We start from the raw sequence: 19,907 nt of genomic DNA, 5'->3' as shown, positions 1-19,907 counted from the left end.
ATTTGGAGTTGCAGCACTTCACAAAAGCTTTATCGGGAGCTGAGGAATCTTACAAAGGTTTCTAAGTGAAAGAGACTCAAACATGTTACCTGTAAATTTAAGTGAGCAATAATTTTTTCATTACTTCTGCTTCTGGCTTCCAAAGATATGACATCATGAGAGCGACCGCCATCCAGTGCCAGGCCTAAACGCTCAATCTCACTGTCTCGCAGCTCAACCTTTGGAGATAAAATCATTATTCTTTTAAAATGATTTAGTGTTGCTGTTATAAATGTCTGGCCAGAACTTCTCCACTTAGAACATAAGGATATGGGACTGTTCTGGGGATCCTATGATTTCCAATGAAAATACTCATCCTACCAGAAATTATCCTCAACACCAGTCTGATGTATGGACCATTTGTGAATGTGTTACCAGAGAGGCTGTGATAGCATGCAGGAAGGGTCCTCCTCAAGTGTTCTAGGGGCCTGTCAAGTTCATCAAAGCCACACATGCCAACACAACACAGGTAAAGTGCAATGAGATTAAGTTTCTTTGAAAAGGAAACTGAATATTAATAGGAATCTCTCCTTAGGAAGCTGCCTTGGGGTTTGTTGTAGAACTGGTGATGCTTACGCACAACATTTTATCATTGTAATCATCAAAATGCCAGCTAGGATTCCCCCACAATTAATTGGGATTTCCGTTTACAGTCAAACCTCAGTTGTTGAACGTAATCTGTTCTGGAAGCCCGTTCAGCTTCCAAAATGTTCAACAACCAAGGTGCGGCTTCTGATTGGTTGCAGGAGCTTCCTGCACTCAAGCGGAAGCCGTGTTGGACGTTTGGCTTCCAAAAAACCGTTCAAAACCCGGAGCATTTACTTCTGGGTTTTTGGCTTTCAGGAGCTGAAACGTTCCAAAACGGAGGTGTTGGGGAGCTGAGGTTTGACTGTACCACAAAAATTATCAGATAACCCATTATACACGTCCGGTCACTCCTGGTGTGGATGCTCACTAGCACATTTTCTTGTGGATGATTTGTCACATGTTTTGGTGGGTGGTTTCTAATACCACACACCTACTTCTGTTTGCTCCTCACTTGATACAAGTGCGACAGTTTCCACCAACTGTCTTATGCTGGAGGAGTGTCCAAATTTCGACTAGCCAGTTAGGAGGAGTTGTTCTCTCGAGATGTCTACACAGTACAAGTAGGGTATTCACTCAGAAACTGTAATCATAGTAAATACATCAGGCACTTTTGTGCAAGTCCTCAGTATTGATTTTTTTTTTTTAAAAAACTAAAATTAAATGCAAATCGATACTGCCCAGTTTCTCCCTCATCCCATCTGTAAAGAAAGCACATGCCTCAATTTTGTATTTTGTCAAATATGGTAACTTGGGCTGGTAACATTTTCTCTCCTATGCTTCCTGCTTTATTTTGTTTTGTTTTATTAAAGGAATACATGCACATAGTTACAAAAATATTGTGTGCATGCCCAGAACAGAAAAAGGTAATGGAAGGGAAGGGAGGAACAAGTGAGAAGGATAAAAACTCCTCTGTATAAATTCTGTCAAGCTCTACCCACTGAGATAGATGGATGGTGCTATAATATCAGTGAATAGCCCGGGAAGGAAAAAAACAGGAGTTTGGTGAAAGCTAATGTGCCAAAACCATACACAGAAAAATTGGACCAACCTCTTTGCAATATAGGGACCCTAACTGAAATGACCCATATACAGAGTCAGAATCCTGACCCATCTTGGTCAGTATAGTTTACACTTGACTGCAACTCTCTAGCATTTCAGACAGAGATTGCAGATTGAGTCCGAGATGCTCTGCATGCAAAGCATGAGCTGTACCACTGAGCTACATTCCCCACTCTGTCAGCAGAATGAATACGGAAGTAGCTATGCCAAAGCAAGCCACTACTGGCTTTTAACCAGAACATTAACAAAATGCTGACAGTTCCTGGGGGAAATGCTGATCTTAAGATCCCTTCTTCAGCAAAGAGAAACTGTAGACTATACTGAAAAGTTAAGAAGCAAAATACACACCCCTTAAAATATTAGTTTACCTGTTTGCTGTAATTTTTCACCTCACGTTCCGCTATCTCTAGCTTTTCTTGCAAGTCCGACACTTCTAACTGCAGTTCATGAATTCTGAAATATATTTTATATGAATGTGAGTTTCATTCAGGAATTATACATTAATAAAATATTTTCTGCAGACAACTAGTTCTCTTATTATTACCTGTTCTGCAGTCACTCAAAATCTTAAGTCATGCAATAGCTTGCATACATTTAGAAGCAGAAAAACTTAAAGTAATTAATACAATGTGTTTTACATTAATAACCCCCTCAAATAGGCATAGTACTCACTAAGAAAAATATACTGAACTTTGTAACCTTATAAAACACTGAAACCTAACATTGCTAATCCTTTGTTTTTTGATCACAGTGAAGAAGTCCGAAGGAAGGCCAAAGTGCAATACATAAACTGTTCTGGTTTTTAAAAATGTATAATGAATGCCATAGTAACTTTTGATTTCTTGTGATTTTCTTGTGATTTTGACGGCGATTAAAGAACTAAGTAATTCTTCCCAAACATTTTCTCCCACAGAAGTGGGAGGGGAAGGGTTAGAGACTAATTCTCATTCATAGAAGACTGGAGGGAGATGTCAGGATGGCATTACTAGTATGTCAAGATTTTAAAAGACCATTAATCACCTGTTGTCAGCCACTTGAAGAAGATCTGCAATATATGGGTCATCTGGCTGAGGAATTGGATAAGCATCGATTCCTGAGGGAGGGACTGGTTGGTCTATCTGCATACGCTGACGCCTGAATGGAATATTTCTTTTCCTACCACCTACAAAGATAAATGCATATTACTAAGAATTAAAGAGCCTCAAGAGTTCTTCTTTATACTGAAGAACCAAAGAAATTCCTTTGTTACTGGAATAATACTTTTAAGCAGTAGCTAATTATATGAGTGACGAAGAATACATTTTAAAAAATGTTCATTAAAAAAAAAGCTTAAATGAAATCTACATGCTATATAGACATAAAACTACATTAAAGCCCTCAAAGACTAAGAGCATGCATCAATGTCATTATATTACTGTGTTTGCAAGCATAAAATTGTGTAAATCTGTCCTTCATTGATTTCAACGGGAAATAACAGTGCAATCATAACCATGACTGCTCAGAAGTCCTTTCAATTCAATGGTAAATGCATATAACTAACAGTGGGGTTAGGATTATTGCCTAAATTCAAGTAAATTCTATAATTCCTATGTATGTATCCTAAACCCAATTGTATTCAGTGGTACTGAATAAACACGCTTGTGATTGGGCTGTCTCCACCCAACACCATATTTTAGTGTGGCTATACAAGTAAAAGTCTAGATTTTGCATATAATGCCCTAAGAATAAAGATGGTAATATCTCAGCCTGAAAGCACAGAGGCAAATCTTTACTAAATGCTCATAGAGCTCTGAGAGATTATGTTTTATCCGCAACATGTGTCGTAATCTGGCAATTCCTTGTAGGCACCAGTGGCCATTGGTCACGTTGGCCATCACCTTGTGGGCTTCCCCAACAATTTCAGCTGAGGAAGGGATAGATACGTGGAACTGACTTCTATCCCAAAGAAAGTAGGTAATGTCTATTTATTTTTCAAAAAGTATGCCTTGATTTACTTTATAAAATAAAATAGTGGTTTTAAACTGTTAACTAAATAAATACAATGCACAGTCAAAATTATTAAAATCAATTTAATAAAATAAAGCAAAATAATGAAAAAACAAATCAGCATAAAAACAAGGAGACAGATATTTAACCTGTACAAAAGTATCAGTGAAATAAAGTTATAGAAGCTCACCTAAAGCTTAAAAGAGGGGGAGAAAACCAAACCTCTGTAAAGGGAGTTTGATAACCGAGGTTCTGCAGCAATTATTAGTGCAGAATCTGAATCTGATAAGTGTACCTGGTGTCTGAACCACTGCTTGCAGATTTTTCTCTTGCAGTTGCTGGATCTTGTCAGTCTTGGCTTTGTTCTCTTTCTCTAATGATCTAATTTTATGTATATACTGGTTATTCAAAAATTTCATATCTGCATTCTCATGTTCAACTTTCCTCAGTGTAGTTTTCAAACCTTTAAGGAAGAAAAAAAATCAACAGTATTCTTCCTTTTTATTCTACCTGCATACTAGGAATAACAAACAGCTCAATATTTTTCTTCTATCTCCAAGTGCTAAAATGCACATGTGCTGCAAATCTCAATTTGCCTGAACATGTTTTTAGTTGCTTGTCTCTTTTAAAAACATGACAACAACAACCACTTCCTAAACAATCATCTCAAGGTGATTTACACGAGATAATATAAAACAGTTAAAACCACAAACACAACAGATCCATTTAAAGCAAGACTACAACCCTAACAAGTAGAGATATTCATGGTATTCCTGCATTGCAGGGGGTTGGACTAGATGACCCTTCAGGTCCCTTCCAACTCCACAATTCTATGTTTCTATGGTAAAGACCCATCACAGTGTGTGTGTTTGCAGTCACTGCAATAAAGCCACTTAACTAGTTTAAAATGAAGTGGCTAAACACACACATATGTGCACTTCAAACTTAGATCAGTTTTGGGGATCGTATCAAGTATTATTGTTTTTTATTATTATTATTTATTCAATTTATATACCACCTTTTAGCAAAAGATCCCAGGGCTGTGTACAACATTAAGAAGACATTTTACAATGAAATATTGCTTGAAGCAGCCTTAATCAGTTAAACTATTTCTCATTTCCTTGACTCTTAGTATCATAGCTTCTCATGGAGAACACTAGCATGCTGTGGTTTCAAACTTTATGTATTTATTTATAAAAATATTTATATACCGCTGTGTCATAGATGTATCACATCAGTTCACAACAATATAAAAATGTAAAACCAATAAAATCATTAAAAGTTAAAAACAAGCAAAAAGAAATTTATAACATAAAAAGACCACTGTGGCCTGCATAGGCCTGGCAGAACAGAAAAGTTTTCAGTGGACATTTAAAAGTTGGCACAGAAGGTGCCTGCTGAATCTCTATTGGTAGGATGTTCCACAGGACTGGGCTGATGACACTAAAAGCTAGGTTTCACCTACTCGGGGAGCAACCAAAGACGTTCCTGCAGATGATCTCAGTGATCAAGCTGGTATATAAGGATTCAGGTGATCCCTGAGGTGTCCTGGACTCAAGTTGTTTAGGGCTTTGTAAATAAATAAAAGAACATTGAACCTGGCTTGGTAGCAGATGGGCAACCAGTGCAGCCGTTTTAACAATTGTGTCACTCCCACAAGTGGTCTGGCTGCAGCATTCTGCACTGGCTGGAGCTTCTGAATCAGACCCAAGGACAGCCCCATATATAGTGCATTACAGTAGCCTCGAGATTATCAATGGACTATAGTGGTCAAGCTATCCCTGTCCAGGAATGGCTGTGGTTAGAGAACCAGATGAAGCTGGCAGAAGGCACAACTAGCCACAGAGGACAACAGGGCCCCTAGTGAAAAAGATGCATTTGGGAGTGCCCCCAAACTATGCACTTGCTCCTTCAGAGGGAGATTCCCAAAGAGCTTCCGTCTTCCCAGGATTCAGACAGTTTATTGGCCCTTATCCAGTCCACCACTGCATCAAGAAACATAGTCTTTGGGTGGCATTCAATGCTGCCATTCTGCTTTTGAAGTAATGGAGAGAACCACAAAGATAAAAGGTAAGGTGATTTTTGCAGATTCCATCTTCCTGCTGCGTCACCAGCGCAAGTGCTTCCAAAACTCACCAAAAAGGGTAGAGTGCTACCACCAAACTTATTAGAGGCAAGACTTGTGGGATCAATGGCAACCACAAGTTTTGGCTAACTAACAATGATAGTCAAAATTTGTTGCCCTCCTTTCTAAGAGACAAATAATCAGTTAGGTTTTCAATATTACCTTTGACCTGTTTTTCCAATTGTTCTTTCAGTTTCAGAATTTCTAAATGTAGTTCATTGTTTTCACGGGTGAGCCTAGCATTTTCTTCTCGATAAGGTTCTAGAATAACGTCAAAGTTGCTGTATTCTTTTTCAAGTTTTCCAGCAGATAGCTTAGTACTCCGGAGGCTCTCAGTTGTATGAACAAGGTCACTGAAATGGAAGGAAAACAAATTTTCAGGCTTGAGAGAGGAATCCTATAATGGCCAAAACTAGTATTTTGTATAAATACCCTGCTCCAGTCACCCCCTAGGCCAGAATAGAGGCAGATTTTGGCTTGGTGTACTAGCCAACCAGATTTAAAATAGAACATTTCATCTATTTCCCTATGTCTATGCAAGTATGCATGGACTACAATCTTAACCTTACTTAAATGGCCAAGTTTTCATTAAAATCAAAAGGGGATTTACTTGTACACGCAATAAAGGAGGAGACAAGCAGGCAGCATTTCTAAGATTAATGTGCAACATTTGGTTGGCAGAATTTACCCCGACTTTGTGGCTGCATATACAAGACATCCCACTTATGCATGAAACCAAACATTTGTTTTTTCAGGATGAATGCTGCTTACAGGAACAGCATTCACACCATTCTTTAAGCCGATTGTTCAAATTAAACCCTATTTTTATTGGCTAGGACATTTAATATTGTACACCAGGGTTCCCTTATGTCACAGGAATGTTTCTGTTACAAATTTTTCTATGCACTGAACTCAGACATCTGTTCTAAAACAGTTGCTTATTACAGCTAATTTTAGGCATGCTTTTAAAAGCCAGTTACAATACATTCTAGTGAAATTTGAAACTGATGTCTTTAGATTGTGTACAGTGAGGTTACAAAAGATTACTTTAAATTGCATTTCAGGATTAACATAGGATATTTGCTTTGACAAAGCCACCTCAATGCATTTCACAGAAGACAAATTTTCACCACTAGTGTAATGTAGTTAAACAGCAAATATCAATCCAATAGCACCTATGAGTACATTTTGCTATTCCCTTTTGTTTTGATACCTAAAAAGCTTTTCCACCAAAGGCAAACTCTCCACTCCTAATGGTTGTCGATAACCCAGCTGATCCAACCGCTTCCTTAGATTAACGAACTTTCGTTCTGCAGCTGTGCTCATTGTGAAGATATTTTTGAACTGTCTTTTGTGAGAAAAATGGGATCTGCAAATAATTTAAGCACATGTTAGCTTACACCATTACAACACAAACATGCAAAACCAAGCTCCTTGCATTCTGGCACTTGGTCATGACCTGATACAAGTTAGCATGGTATTCAGGCAGCTGAGACATTACTTTTTACCAGGAAGAGGGTGAATTAGAAGAGTATGGATGCAAACTGGAGTGTCCCTGACATATCAAATTCAGAAACCAACAACAGATTAGAGTTCATAAGATGTAGCCATTGCATGTGGTGCAACCAGTCAACCACAATCCAGTACCAATTCAGAACACACACTAGTGACTCACAAAATGAGTTGAAGAATAAGCACTGTGCATGGGGTTTCATTTTGTGATGCCAAAACTGGGGGAAACCCGCCTCTTGCCTTCCACTCTACATCATAGTTGCAGCATTCCCCGAGGCTCTGCGCCCAGTGCAACCAAACCGGTTGCATCCGGGGCCAGCCACTGTCTCTCAGATTGACCTACCTCATAGGGCTGTTGTGAGGATAAAGTCGGGGAGCACGGATATCACATATGCCAGCCTGAACTTCGTGGAGCACATATAAGTGTGTGTGAGATATATATATATATATATATATATATATATATACACACACACACACACAACAGAATTATAGAATTGTAGAGTTAGAAGCGACCCCAGGGGTTATCTAGCCCAACCCCGTGCAATGCAAGGAATGGCAACTATAGCATACATGACAGATGGTCACACACCCCTCTGCAAACAACAATGGGGTGTGTGCTGTTGTTTTTCGAGAGCAACTATTCTACAGCAAGGAATTATAGGAGAAATATAGATATGATGGGTCAAGAAGCAAGCAGAAGAGCAACGACGTAGGAGAGAGGCGAGGCTGCGGTGAGCAGCTGCAGAGACAAAGGGATCGCAGTGAAGGGAGCAAGGGGGGGTGCGACTGGTGCTCTGGGCGGGAGGGTCAACCCAAGGGGGGCGGCGAGGAGGGGACTAAACATGAAGCAGCGATTGTGGGACCAGGGGGGGGGAGGTCTGGCCAGAGCCGCAAGGCAAGGAACCCGAAGTGGCCGCTCTGTGATTGCGGAGGACGAGGGCGCCAGCGCTTTCTCAAGGCAGCCTCGTTCTCAAGGCCCCAGGAAGCGTCACAGCAGCTGAAAGGGCTGCTCCCTTCGCAGTGACGTCACCACCCCGCCGTCGCCATGGAAACGGGCCCTTGGTGAGGCCTCTCTAATAAATCTCGGCCATTAAACCCGCGGCCTGGTTCTTCTCCCCCCACCGCTCGCCCTCGGGGCCCCTCCTGGGTCTCGGGCTACTCTACCTTCGCTTCTTTCTCCCCCGCAAAAAAAGCCTCCCAGGAATTTGGAGCGGCGGTGTGGGCCGAGGCGGCCGTTTGAAAATGGCGCGCGAAGCGTCCGCCGCCGCTCCGCTTCCGCCCGGCGTCGCCCCCAGAAACGGCCCTCCGAGCGCGAGCGCGCTCTGGGGAACTTTTAACGGACGAACCGGGGCTCCGCCGCGCGCTGCCGCAGCGGCCTCTAGCGGCGGAGGCTGGGAGGACAGGTTTCGAGAGCCTTTTTAAGGGTCACTCGCCCGGCCAGGAATCCCCAGATGCGCTCTAGAAACTACTAGAACTTAATTCTCTCGTTCTGCCTAAAAAGTGAATAAATAGTAATCTGCAATGGATTGTTAATGCCAGCATACCAGAACAGCAAAAACATTAAGGAAGAAACAGAGATGGCTGAAAAGGCAATCAAAACTATTTTCACTGCAGCATCACTTCTTTTATCTGTACTACTTACATATTGCATATTCCCCCCCCCCCCAATTGTTAGTGCTGTGCATAAGGATCTAAATATGGTTTAAGTATCTTATTCAAAACTCCTTTTAGCAATCCATTTCTTATGCAATCCAGGTGTACAACCATAAGGGGCAGAAGTTCTTCCCAAGCTTAGGCAGAAAAACAGATTCAGGTAGGCTTTCTCTCCAGCTGAGTACCGAATTTAGCAGTTTTCTTCATCAATGTGATAACCAATTTAAAGTTCTAGTCCTTAGAATCAAAGAGTTAGTTCAGTGTTTCCAGGGAAGCTTCAACTAATGTATGCATGTAAAAAGTAAAAACACATAACTTAAATATAGTATCTGAATCCCTCAGTTGACTGACAATTTTTTCCTTTTGTGTAATGCACGTCATAAGATAGGTAAATAAATACAAGGAACTCCTTTGTAAACAGGTAGGTAGCCGTGTTGGTCTGAGTCGAAGCAAAATAAAAAAATTCCTTCAGTAGCACCTTAAAGACCAACTAAGTTTATATTTTGGTATGAGCTTTCGTGTGCATGCACACTTCTTCAGATACCTGGACTTCCATTTCATGCGGCTCAATGTGGTGCCTTCCATAGTTCTAGTTACAGGTAGGTAGCCGTGTTGGTCTGAGTCGAAGCAAAATAAAAAATTCCTTCAGTAGCACCTTAAAGACCAACTAAGTTTATATTTTGGTATGAGCTTTCGTGTGCATGCACACTTCTTCAGATACCTTTGTAAACGTTATTTTTATCTTGGATCAGAAGAATTACAACCATAAAGTCATGTAAATAGATTATTGAGAGCATGCTTGCAAGTTCCATCAATCCATATATTAATACATTTTGATACAGAAACCCTTTCAGCCTTGTACAATAATTTTAATACTTTAACATAATTACTGGACGCTGCAGGAAAGCCAAAGAGTTTAGGATTTATACAAGGCTAATCAACATGGAAAATAAAACAAGCCAGACTGTGTTACATGTGAAAAAGTATGCTTTAACATTGTTTCTATCAAGTAAGTAAGCAACATTTCTCCTCAGGCCATCAACTGATGGGCATAAAGATAATTAAGGACATTCCTCAAAATTCCATCTCACAAAGTAACAAGTCTTCAGTGCTAAAAGTTTCTTCCCAGCAAATTCATTAGTTTATCTTGCTTTAACCCTTGGCAGATATTAGTGAGACTGTGCAATGCTGGAGAAGTAGTCTAAAATGTCTTGGATAGTGAACTCCATAGTAATTCCAGATCCAGGATAACAGCGTGCTATTAAGCCCTCAAAATGCTTGTACTGACGTATGAACTCATCTTGCATAGAATGCCACACCACCTACCAATAAAAGAAGAAAAGCAGAATTTCAGTAATGTAAATATTATTCATGGTTACAAATCCATATCACTAAAGGCCTGTCCTCCTGATTGGCTTCACTATTGAGGACAGCTCTGCACCTTCCAAGGAAATGTGTGTGTGGAGCCATTTCCAACATTTAGCGCCATGGTTAAGTATATCGGCACTGTCTCTTTTGCCATCTCCCTTTTCCTAGGACCTAGGAGGACAGTGGAGTTGCTGTTGCTATGGAGAGGCAAGGCAAGACAGATGGGTAAGAGTCAATTCCTTGCACACATGCATCGAAAACAGCAGGATGAACCTTCTCCCTGCTCAGCTTTTGCCAGTATATGTACTTTTATATGCCTTCACGTGTGACACCATCACAATCCTTAGCCAGTTATTTGCTCAGGAGTCCGTTTACAATTGTACCAATAAGACAGCAACGTCCTAAAGGCTTCTTTACTTCAGATTATAGGTGAAGGTTCAACACTAGCAAGTGAAATAGAAAACAAGGCTAGAACGTTTCTCTTTGGCATGCAAGCTTCCTATGTAGAAAGAGACTCTGAAGTATTCCATCAGGTGAGCCTCACCAAGTGACATAGCCCAAACACAGTCTTCCTTCCTCCCTTCTTCTATGTCAATGTGGATTTTCTGTTGCTTTTATTGCTGTTAGGTGCCTTCGGCATCCCCCCCGCAAATGGAAATGTGGGATGTAAATGCAACAATTATATAAATTAACCTGGTTATTGAGTCTTCACCGTGGCTTGTAAGGCTGAATGCGTCCTGCACTTCCTCAAATGTTCTCTCTCCCCCCCCCCCTGGCTTCACCCTTTATCTGGATGCAGTTCTATGATCTACATCATTTTACTGCCAGACATTTTCTACCTCAAACGTGTGATGTTCTACCTTAAACAAGAGACAAACCAAGGACAGCAAAAACATTTACACAGCATTAACTGGGTTTATACACACTCTTAATACCTATTATATTACCTGAAGTAGGTTTTCCTCTTCACACAAGTGTTTATCCACCTTCTTATAAAGATTGTCCAACCCCTTTTTCACTTCCTTGCCGGGATACTCCTTTATAACTTTTCTTAGCTCCTGTTTATTGAACGCCAGCTGGTAGCTCACTTCCTCTTCTCTTACACCTTGCGCCACACGAGCTTCAACGCCCTCAAAGAAGTGCTAATGTGAAGTATTCAAATATATTAAAATCCACAAACAAAACGGTGCTCAGCCTTAAACACCTGGTATTAAGCGTGGCTTCTACACTATTCTCGTTGGAAAGCAGTTTTTCCTGCTTATTTTCGAAGTATGAAACTGACCAGATTTCTCTTACTTGCTATTGTAAGAGAGGTCAGGTGCCACCTAGATCAGCAAAATGCAACTCATCACACTCAAAGCTCTACATTCTATGCCTGTGCCCCATTGATATATATGTAGCCTATATTGTTATTTCTGCTTGTACACATTGGTTAAGCTGGACTTCTCCCTAGAGCCACTGCATCATCAATTGGTCTTGCAGGAAGGATTCCAGGAGAGAGAGGGCCATAGGCAAAGACCTGTCCAAGTGGACTTCAGCACCACAGCAGCTGTACTATGAGAATCATCCCAATGGCTTTTCATAGGTTGATATTAAGAATGTGTGTTTGTGTGCTTAAATGAAGTTTATTTTTTTTATATAAGCTACCGTTGAAGGATATGCATCCTGAAACTTGGGATATAAAAAAATGTAATAAACAAAGCCTTTCGTATTTTATTTCAGCCCATTTACAACAATAATGTAGTTAGATAAGATGCTGACTAGCAACAGTACCCCATTTCACAATGTGGATATTTATCAGATCAAAACACCACATATGTTGCTCATTCTACTCTCGATGATTAAATACAATCTACAAGCTTGCCTCTCCATAACTTTTTGAGATGCGTAGCGATAACCCATGTCATAATATGCCATTCTTGTTCCTATCACAACTTCCATCTCTTCTTCAGTATTTTATTGCAAGAGAGTAGGTGAAACAAAAGAGCTTCTGCAGCCTTTGTGAAACCTATTTTTGTTAGGAGTTTTAGTATGTACTCTATTCTTCCATCATCATATGCTATATAATATTACAGGGTGAATGCTAAATTTATGAATAAAAGCAGGTATAAATAGGTCTTCCATACTAATTAACAATTGGAATGTGCATCTTGGGCTGTAGAAGTCTGCTTCTGACAGCCTTCTAAATTTAGTATTTGTTTTTTAACCCCCAGAATTGAAGTTATAGAAGGACATGTCTTACATTTAATTTCTCAAGTGGCTGTCCCAAAGAGTAGATGACGTAGGACTGCAGGTGATCCGTATATTTTTGTTTAGCTTCCTTTTTCTCAGCCTCCAAACACGAGATTTTCAACCGAGAAAGAGTTGCAAAGATATGGTGAAAATTCTCCATCATGACCACATCCCGCGGTGTCTTTTGGCTTTCATTTGCTACTTTCTCCACTAAAAAAAACCCCAAACCAAATGACACACATGGTCACACCAACAGCAAAGATGGCAAAGAATCAACACATGCATCTCAACACATAAGCATAAACCCTCAGCACATAATTTCTGAACAGCATATATTTAGTTTCAGGTAGGAAGGTAATATCTATGTCATTTTAAAACCAGACAGTAGGATTTCTCGGGTGGAAATAAGATAACCCACTCTAAAAAGAATCCTGAAGTGGCTGTGTTGATAATATACAAACACAAAAGGAACTCTCCTGTCAAGTAAAGCACTTTTAAATGCTACATAGTTTAATGGAAAAGTTATGCACTTGCTTATACAAGTCTTAAATTTTGCTAAGTTGTGCCTTAATTTTTTTCCTGTTTGATGACATGCCATAAATACAAGTATACAACTCCATATGGAAAACAGCTGTCACTGTGTTTCTATTAACTAAAAAGGCAAGATAGTGTCCTGATTTGCACATCACATGAAAACAAACCATGGCTTAGCATGAAAATGCAGACTTCCAGAGAGGTCACAGCTGTTTGGCTCACCCCTAGTTATTTCGCTGCTGCGCTAAGTATTGTCATCTGCATCTAGATTTGTGGCTTATCTCTTGCTAGACAAACCATGAGTTACAACCCAGGTTAGTCCTATGGTTTACAGCTTGTGGTTTATCCAAGGGAGCTGAACCATGAGCCTAGGTTTGATAACAAACCATGGCTCAAGCTCAATGTAACACAGAAGCAGAACAACCAGGAAGGAGTAAGTGGCTATGTTTGCCTTTCCTGGACCCTGTGTGCTTGCGTCAAACAATAATTCACCTTAGCACGGTGTGTGAACCAGGCCAATATACTGAATGCAATGCTTCCATTTTCAGTTTTAAACCATGTTATAATATAAATAGCTGGCATACGAGGACAAATCAGGGTTTAGTAACAGTGATTGACAGGACAATCAGAGGTAAATTCCAATGAGTTCAAGTGAGGGTAGGACTGGAGCCTTAACCCATTTCATCAACAGGATGACACTATATATGAGATACAACAGAAAAAGGACTGATTATGAGGCAGACCTCACCATTAGTGAAAACTCCCCTAATAAGTTTTAGGTAGGCTTTATCTAGGTCTCCTCTGCGTTCAGCATTTCTAAAAATGGATTCAGCTAAGGCTGCAAACTCTTCAAATTCAGCAACAAAGGGGAGAATTCCAACTTTACTCTTCTTGGATATCTTTACATCTTCCATCTGTTTGATTTGGTTACTCTGAAGAGGAAAAACAAAGATCGCAGACCATAAGTTTTCGTTTTAAACTGAGGAAGGGAAAGAGGCGATACGAAGGCAGATGGATCCAAACTGCAACCAACCAGGAGGCAGGACATGTGCCATCGTTCCTCTACCCCAGCCAAAGAGATAGTTTATTATACGGTGCCTTATAGTTAAACGTGAGTTAAAGGTCAATGCATGGGGGGGGGGGGGACACGACGACGACGACCCACTGAGCCATAGGACCTCAGTGTATTCCGCATATAGACAAAATAGATTCACACTGCACAAAACATGCTTCTTATGTGTGATCCTACCCCACCTTGTTCTGCAGGGCAGGGATTTCAAGTTATTGGGCGTATATAGGTAGGAATCTATGCACATACACAGCACTGCCATCTGATATGGCCAATTCACTGAGGCAAGGGGAGCAATCCTACTGCCTCACCAAATGTGAATTTCTACCTGGTTTGCCGAATGTGCGATGAAAGCCGCTGAAAACTTACAATGCACTTGTCAAAGTTCCTTTTGACGGTCACTAAAACGTTTCCAAGTGTTGTGCTGAGGAAGGACGTTGGATCCACGTTTTGGGCTGTCCATACGTGGTGACTCATTTTCACCAGCATATAAAGGGAATTAAAGCTATCAATCTTGTCCCCAAGAGCGATAAGGTTATTCAGTTCTGGCTCAATGCAGCGAAATATTTTTATCATCATCTGCCGGATCATGTGATTCCTGTAAAATACAGTGTGGACATTAGGCAAGTGCGGTACTTACTGAATAATTAGTTTTAGAAATCTAGGTGAACAATTAGTTCCCAGATCTACTGGTGCAAAGTACAAAAGGGGAAAAGGGGCTTTGCTTCATTTTAACGTGACACTGCCATGATCTTAAATAATTCCGCTTTTAGAAGCTTTACCTGTCATGATTCTAGAACCTAGGAAAATACATTATTTTGTTTTTGCTTAATACTGAACATACTCTGAAGACATTGACTGTAGACCACCAGTATTGTGTGCCCTTGATAAAGTTCCTCCATCCACCTCCTCTGCATCACTCTGAAAAAAGAAGGGATGGTTTAGAAGGAGATCGCTCCTTGTAGCAACTCAAGTTTTTGAGTCCACAATATTTAAAATGGAGTTGTACCATGGGTGTTCCAGGAATGCTAAGATGCTGTTGAAGTTTGAAGAATTTACTAATGAAGTCTTGTTCTGCCAGACACAAGGGTTCCAGTTCACTTAGGACTTGTTCAAAAATCTACAAAAAACAACGAGAAAAACCCCCATACATTTAGCATACAAATGACTGCCACTCTTGATGGCCCACAGTCAAGAAGCACCATATCTATTTCCTTCGAAGGTACGTTCACACATGGCTCTTGTCTGTGCAGTTAAAAAGCTTCTCTGGTCTTCAGCTTCATGCTGGTAGCATCCACACTGATGAACAAATGCCTAAGCTACTGTTTAACAATGATAGGATCTTGGTATCCTTTATACTATGGTTGAGCATCCCTTAGTCGGCCTTATGCTAGAGCTTGCATGTCAATTGCAGGCACGGCCAGCCACACAACACATACATAGACACACAATTATTGCACGTATTTAAAGTCCTTATTTCACCAAGTGTCAGGTATTTCACCAAGTGTTGTGGCTACTCTCGAGTAAAGACGCTCCAGTCCATGCTGTCTTTTAAGGTTTTATTGTGCATATTATTTACAGTGCAGAGATAGCAGAAAACATGGCCTCTTAGTCACTCGCAGAATCCGGCAATGGCGCCCTTCTGCTCCGGGGCCAGCATAATAGCTTGGGCATCCCAAAACGCCGCCCTCTCGCCTTACTTTTGGGCTCGCGCCTCAAATTGGGCGCTGGAAACTGCTGAGCTCCCTGTTCCCCTTGTTGGCTGGAGCAGTGCCTGGGCTCTGACACATCGCTGAGCCTTCCCCTCCTCCATTCCGATTCCCCCTGACCCGCTGCTACCGCTCTCGCTGGGCGAAGTGCTGGTCAGGATGTTGGGGGGAGGCTCCCTGACACCAAGGTTTGCCAATTGCCCGCTGCGCCATGCTTATTACCTACCATGCTGTTCTGGGAAGACCCCAAACCTCTGGATTAGCTTTTCAAGGGGCACAGGGGAAACGGGCAAAAACTACTCCCCGCTTCTGTTATTGAAGGCATCTGCTGGATCAAAAGCCCTTTTGTAAGCAGGGGGGTGCAATGGGCTCCAGAGGTCCTCGTGCAACATATGTAACACAAGAGCGAAGGCCACAATTACACCTAGTGTGAAATGAGCGTTGTTTAAGTGCAGTTATAACACGAAGCACCAGCCAATGTGCTTACATTTTTACCTTATCAAACTTTGTTCTATCCGCCACATCGAGGTCAGATGCAGACATGTTCCCCATATCCAGCAAAGAGGAGGACTGAGACCTGCGATTTCCTGAACTCTGAACTGAGAGTTTGTTTAGGCTAGAAGTGGAGCCTGTCAGCTTCCCAGAACTTCCATGAAGACCTAAGGTGATAATGAAAGCCCCGTGAGGAATTGTGCTCTATGGAATAATGCGCCACAATACAAATAAGCATTGTCTATTCAAGGTTAGCATTCCCCCGTCCATCTAAAGACTGCCAGTACTTCCCCTACATGACAAGCGGACTGTTGTGCTCACGCATTTCTTCACCTACAGGTGAAACCCACATGGTTCAGGAACAAACACGTAGTGACAGACATTTGGGCTCAGCAAATGCAAGGACTACTTTAGTGCTAATAACATTCCAGAAAAGAGCACAGATAAGGGTGGATAGACAGAACCAGGTGCGATTGATAAGGGGCGTCTTCTAGAAGCAAAGCAGAACAAAGGCAAGAAATTACTATTTTCTTAACAAGAAAATAGTAGCAAACACCTGCTTGAAAGATAAGGAAACATTTTACCCCCTTGAGGCCTCTTTCAGTAAAATTATTTCAACTGCAGGCTGCCCTTCCAGATAAACTCTAGCAATGAATATGGTATTTTGATCTTTGACCTTCCACAGACTTATTCTGTGGTTTTCCACTTCAGTTGCAGGAAACTGAAAAGCAGTAGTGTTTTATGCAACTATACTACTTTCAATATGGAAAGAAGCCACCACTGTGCTTTTTTTGTGAGAATATGTAACAGCAAAGGATTCTGGCTTGAACTGTTTGTAAATTGTTTTTTTCTACCTTGCTCTCTCTTGCTTCACTCTATCAGTGGCTTTATCTGGCTACCATGCAAAACCCTAATTTCATGTTAGAAGAATGAACTTAGAATAAAAGATTAGAACTATTTTCCTCCTCTTCTGTGTAAGATTAAACCGCATATTAAAATGCAGTTAATCTTCGTTAGTTTAAACAAGAAACCTTCATAAACTAGGTTTTGAGCTTGGTTTGTTTAATGTTCACTATGGTGCGTGGAAACAAACTGAGTTCAAACCCTAGTCAAGTTCAAACCATACTGGCTTGCTTTCACTAACCATAGTTAAGATTAATCAAACTTAGGTTTCGGGTTGGGCAAGGTGCAGTTTCTCTAAAATGGAAGTGAAACTTTCAAAACTCTCACTGCTGCAGCAGACAAGAGGGGGAATACACAAATCTAAGGCTCATCTCGATTCATTATTGTACCCAGTGTTCAAAGTAGTGCAAGAGGCTAAGATTACCCTCTGAATGAGGAGAAATGTCTTCCATTTGTGTAAAGGCACTGTTGGATCCAAGCCAAGTCTAAACATATGGCTGGATCCAAGAAACTACCTGCTGCATGGTGGCACCTTAAATATTCATCCTGTAGAACCTTGAGCATTGTGAAGAGCTGGTCACTGTAGCCTCCAGCCGTGTGTTGCAATGACTGTTGCCACAAGCCTGCAACCAGTCATGTGTATGGTGATTCCCTCTGCATGAACACTGCATGGTGGAGGTTACACATGACAGCACCCATGGGTAACCACCACGCTATAAAGTTTAGGACTAGAGAAGTTGGTCATCCCTGCTTCTAAGCATTTGAAACAGATGTTAAGTGGGTATAAGGGGAGAGTAAGATCACTGAAGGCTGGGGACATCTATTTAAAAAAAACACCAGATACAAATGGCTATGCAAGTTCACGCAGCTACAGTTTGAACTGTAGCATAGACAAGCTCTTAGTGGAAACATGATGAGACACTCATGACTGCCATTTCCACAAAAATGAAAGAGAATGTGCTTCCCACATGGCAAGCATTATGTGGTGCAGAAGAATCTAATGGCAATATTATTCCTCTGGTAGCACTGTCTGTAATCCAAAATAGGCCTGTAATCGTCAGGGCAGATGAGCAGGAACTCCCCATAGACTAAATCAGAGCTCCATTGTGAAATTTTCATGGGGGTGTTTGTCTTGCCTCGAAAAAGCATCCTGTGCAGACATGGCCTGGGTTTAAAAACAAATTTCAAAATACGTTTCTATTGTATTTTGCCTATAAATGAATACCACACTGGAGATCTCTTATAGAGGGGGGGGGAGAGGAAGAGAGACCTTCAACCCATGGGCTTAATTAGGCCCGATATGGGACCTTATGTGGCCAAGACTGGTTCTCCAAAACCATCTGCCCCAAACCTGATGTCATATACTGTACGACATCAGGTGAAGGGCAAGCAGAAACAGGAAGCTTACAGGGTAGTCCCTATTGTGCATTGGCAAGGGAGGCTTTCTGTCAGTGCCAATCAGCTGATGGCTGGCGAGAGCAAGCCAGTTGGGATTGGCTACAAAACGGGAGCTCCCCCCGGAGCTGAGAAGGTCCCATTCACCCAGCCATATTTGTCCAGCGAGGGATAGGTGAGAAAAGGATCTGTCTCCACCCCGCCTTACAGGGGTCCATTGTCAGGTTTTGCTCCTTTTTATGATTGCTGTAGCACTCACATATTTGTGCAAAAACGTTGCATCTAACAGAATCCTGGTATTAATAGGTTTTTGCCATGACAATTACGTTTTACACAGACATGAATGCACTGGCAATAACCATTTAAAGCGCTCATCATACTCACTCTCCGTTTCCTGTTTGACAGCACTTTCTTTTCGAGGCAGTGTAGCTGGGATGGATTAGGTTGCAAGCATCAAAGACAAAGACAAGTTAAAAATGCATTTTGCACAAACCATGCACGAGATGCAAGTTAAGCACTAGCTGGAAAGAAACATGCAGATAACTATGAGAAGCAAGTAACTACAAGTTGCAAACAAACATAGCTGGGGAGGTACCCATCTAGAATTTTTAACTATGCGGGAAAATGTAGATTATGCTTCGGTAGCACACTGAAGATTTTCCAGTTTGTGTTTTGTGTGTGTGTGTGTGTGTGTGTGTGTGTGTAAACTCGACTGTGCAGGGGGGGTCCTCCATTTTGCCAGCTATGGCAGATGGAATACTAGGCATTCATAAGATACAGTATGATACAAATGAGAGGGCAGATGATGCTGAAGACATTTGGGTTGTCCGGAGAGGCTGTAGTATGTGAATTGGAGACACATGTCCCAGGATCCCTTAGGGACACCACAGGGGATTCTGCCATCGTTTTGTTAGCACTGGCTGCCCACGATCCAGTAGTTCTGCCCCAGCATCCTCTGAAGCATGGCAAGGGATGTGAGGGCTGCTCTCAATGATTCATTATTTCCTCTTGGTCACCTTCTAAGGAAGGCCAAGCATCACTTCAAGCCACTGCTTTAATGCTTGCATGGTTGGATTGGTCTTGACAATGGGAGACCTCAACTTCTATGCACAGAGCTGCACTGCTGCACATGCACAGAAAAGCCTAAACTAACACTCACTGTTCATAGATCCTCCGTTGTAGAAAAAGCAACTTCTACAATCTGATGACGGCTGCGGCATAGAAGTTTCATTGTACAAAA

The 19,907-nt window shown here is 41.4% G+C and overlaps 2 protein-coding genes across 8 annotated transcripts in view; both read right to left on the bottom strand.

Moving 5' to 3' along the window:
* CEP135 (centrosomal protein 135) overlaps positions 1–8,615 on the bottom strand; it is a 45,289-nt gene extending 36,674 nt beyond the window's left edge. Inside the window, exons 1-7 of one of the 3 annotated variants that reach the window (XM_060278805.1) lie at positions 8,477–8,615; positions 7,011–7,166; positions 5,960–6,150; positions 3,968–4,135; positions 2,707–2,848; positions 2,055–2,139; positions 90–218 (exon numbers count right to left, since the gene is read on the bottom strand). In XM_060278805.1, coding sequence (XP_060134788.1) covers positions 90–218; positions 2,055–2,139; positions 2,707–2,848; positions 3,968–4,135; positions 5,960–6,150; positions 7,011–7,123 — 828 coding nt within the window. In that variant the 5' untranslated portion in view covers positions 7,124–7,166; positions 8,477–8,615. Of the gene's footprint in view, positions 1–89; positions 219–2,054; positions 2,140–2,706; positions 2,849–3,967; positions 4,136–5,959; positions 6,151–7,010; positions 7,167–7,652; positions 8,144–8,476 lie in introns of those variants that run through there. The other 2 variants (XM_060278804.1, XM_060278806.1) reach the window with 2 other exon arrangements.
* Positions 8,616–9,315: 700 nt separating this feature from the next.
* Positions 9,316–19,907, bottom strand: part of EXOC1 (exocyst complex component 1) — a 37,622-nt gene continuing 27,030 nt past the window's right edge. Inside the window, exons 12-21 of one of the 5 annotated variants that reach the window (XR_009558168.1) lie at positions 19,052–19,096; positions 16,373–16,536; positions 15,178–15,288; positions 15,013–15,089; positions 14,538–14,766; positions 13,848–14,031; positions 12,576–12,775; positions 11,281–11,475; positions 9,687–10,287; positions 9,316–9,374 (exon numbers count right to left, since the gene is read on the bottom strand). Coding sequence is in view for 1 of the 5 variants with exons in the window: in XM_060278796.1 (XP_060134779.1) it covers positions 10,135–10,287; positions 11,281–11,475; positions 12,576–12,775; positions 13,848–14,031; positions 14,538–14,766; positions 15,013–15,089; positions 15,178–15,288; positions 16,373–16,536; positions 19,052–19,096 (1,358 nt within the window). In the remaining 4 variants the exon portion in view is untranslated. Of the gene's footprint in view, positions 9,375–9,685; positions 10,288–11,280; positions 11,476–12,575; positions 12,776–13,847; positions 14,032–14,537; positions 14,767–15,012; positions 15,090–15,177; positions 15,289–16,372; positions 16,537–19,051; positions 19,097–19,907 lie in introns of those variants that run through there. The other 4 variants (XR_009558170.1, XR_009558169.1, XR_009558171.1 and 1 more) reach the window with 4 other exon arrangements.

The sequence above is a fragment of the Zootoca vivipara genome, chromosome 9, assembly GCF_963506605.1.
Source record: "Zootoca vivipara chromosome 9, rZooViv1.1, whole genome shotgun sequence".
NCBI lineage: Eukaryota > Metazoa > Chordata > Lepidosauria > Squamata > Lacertidae > Zootoca > Zootoca vivipara.
This window is presented reverse-complemented; position numbering and strand designations above follow the sequence as displayed.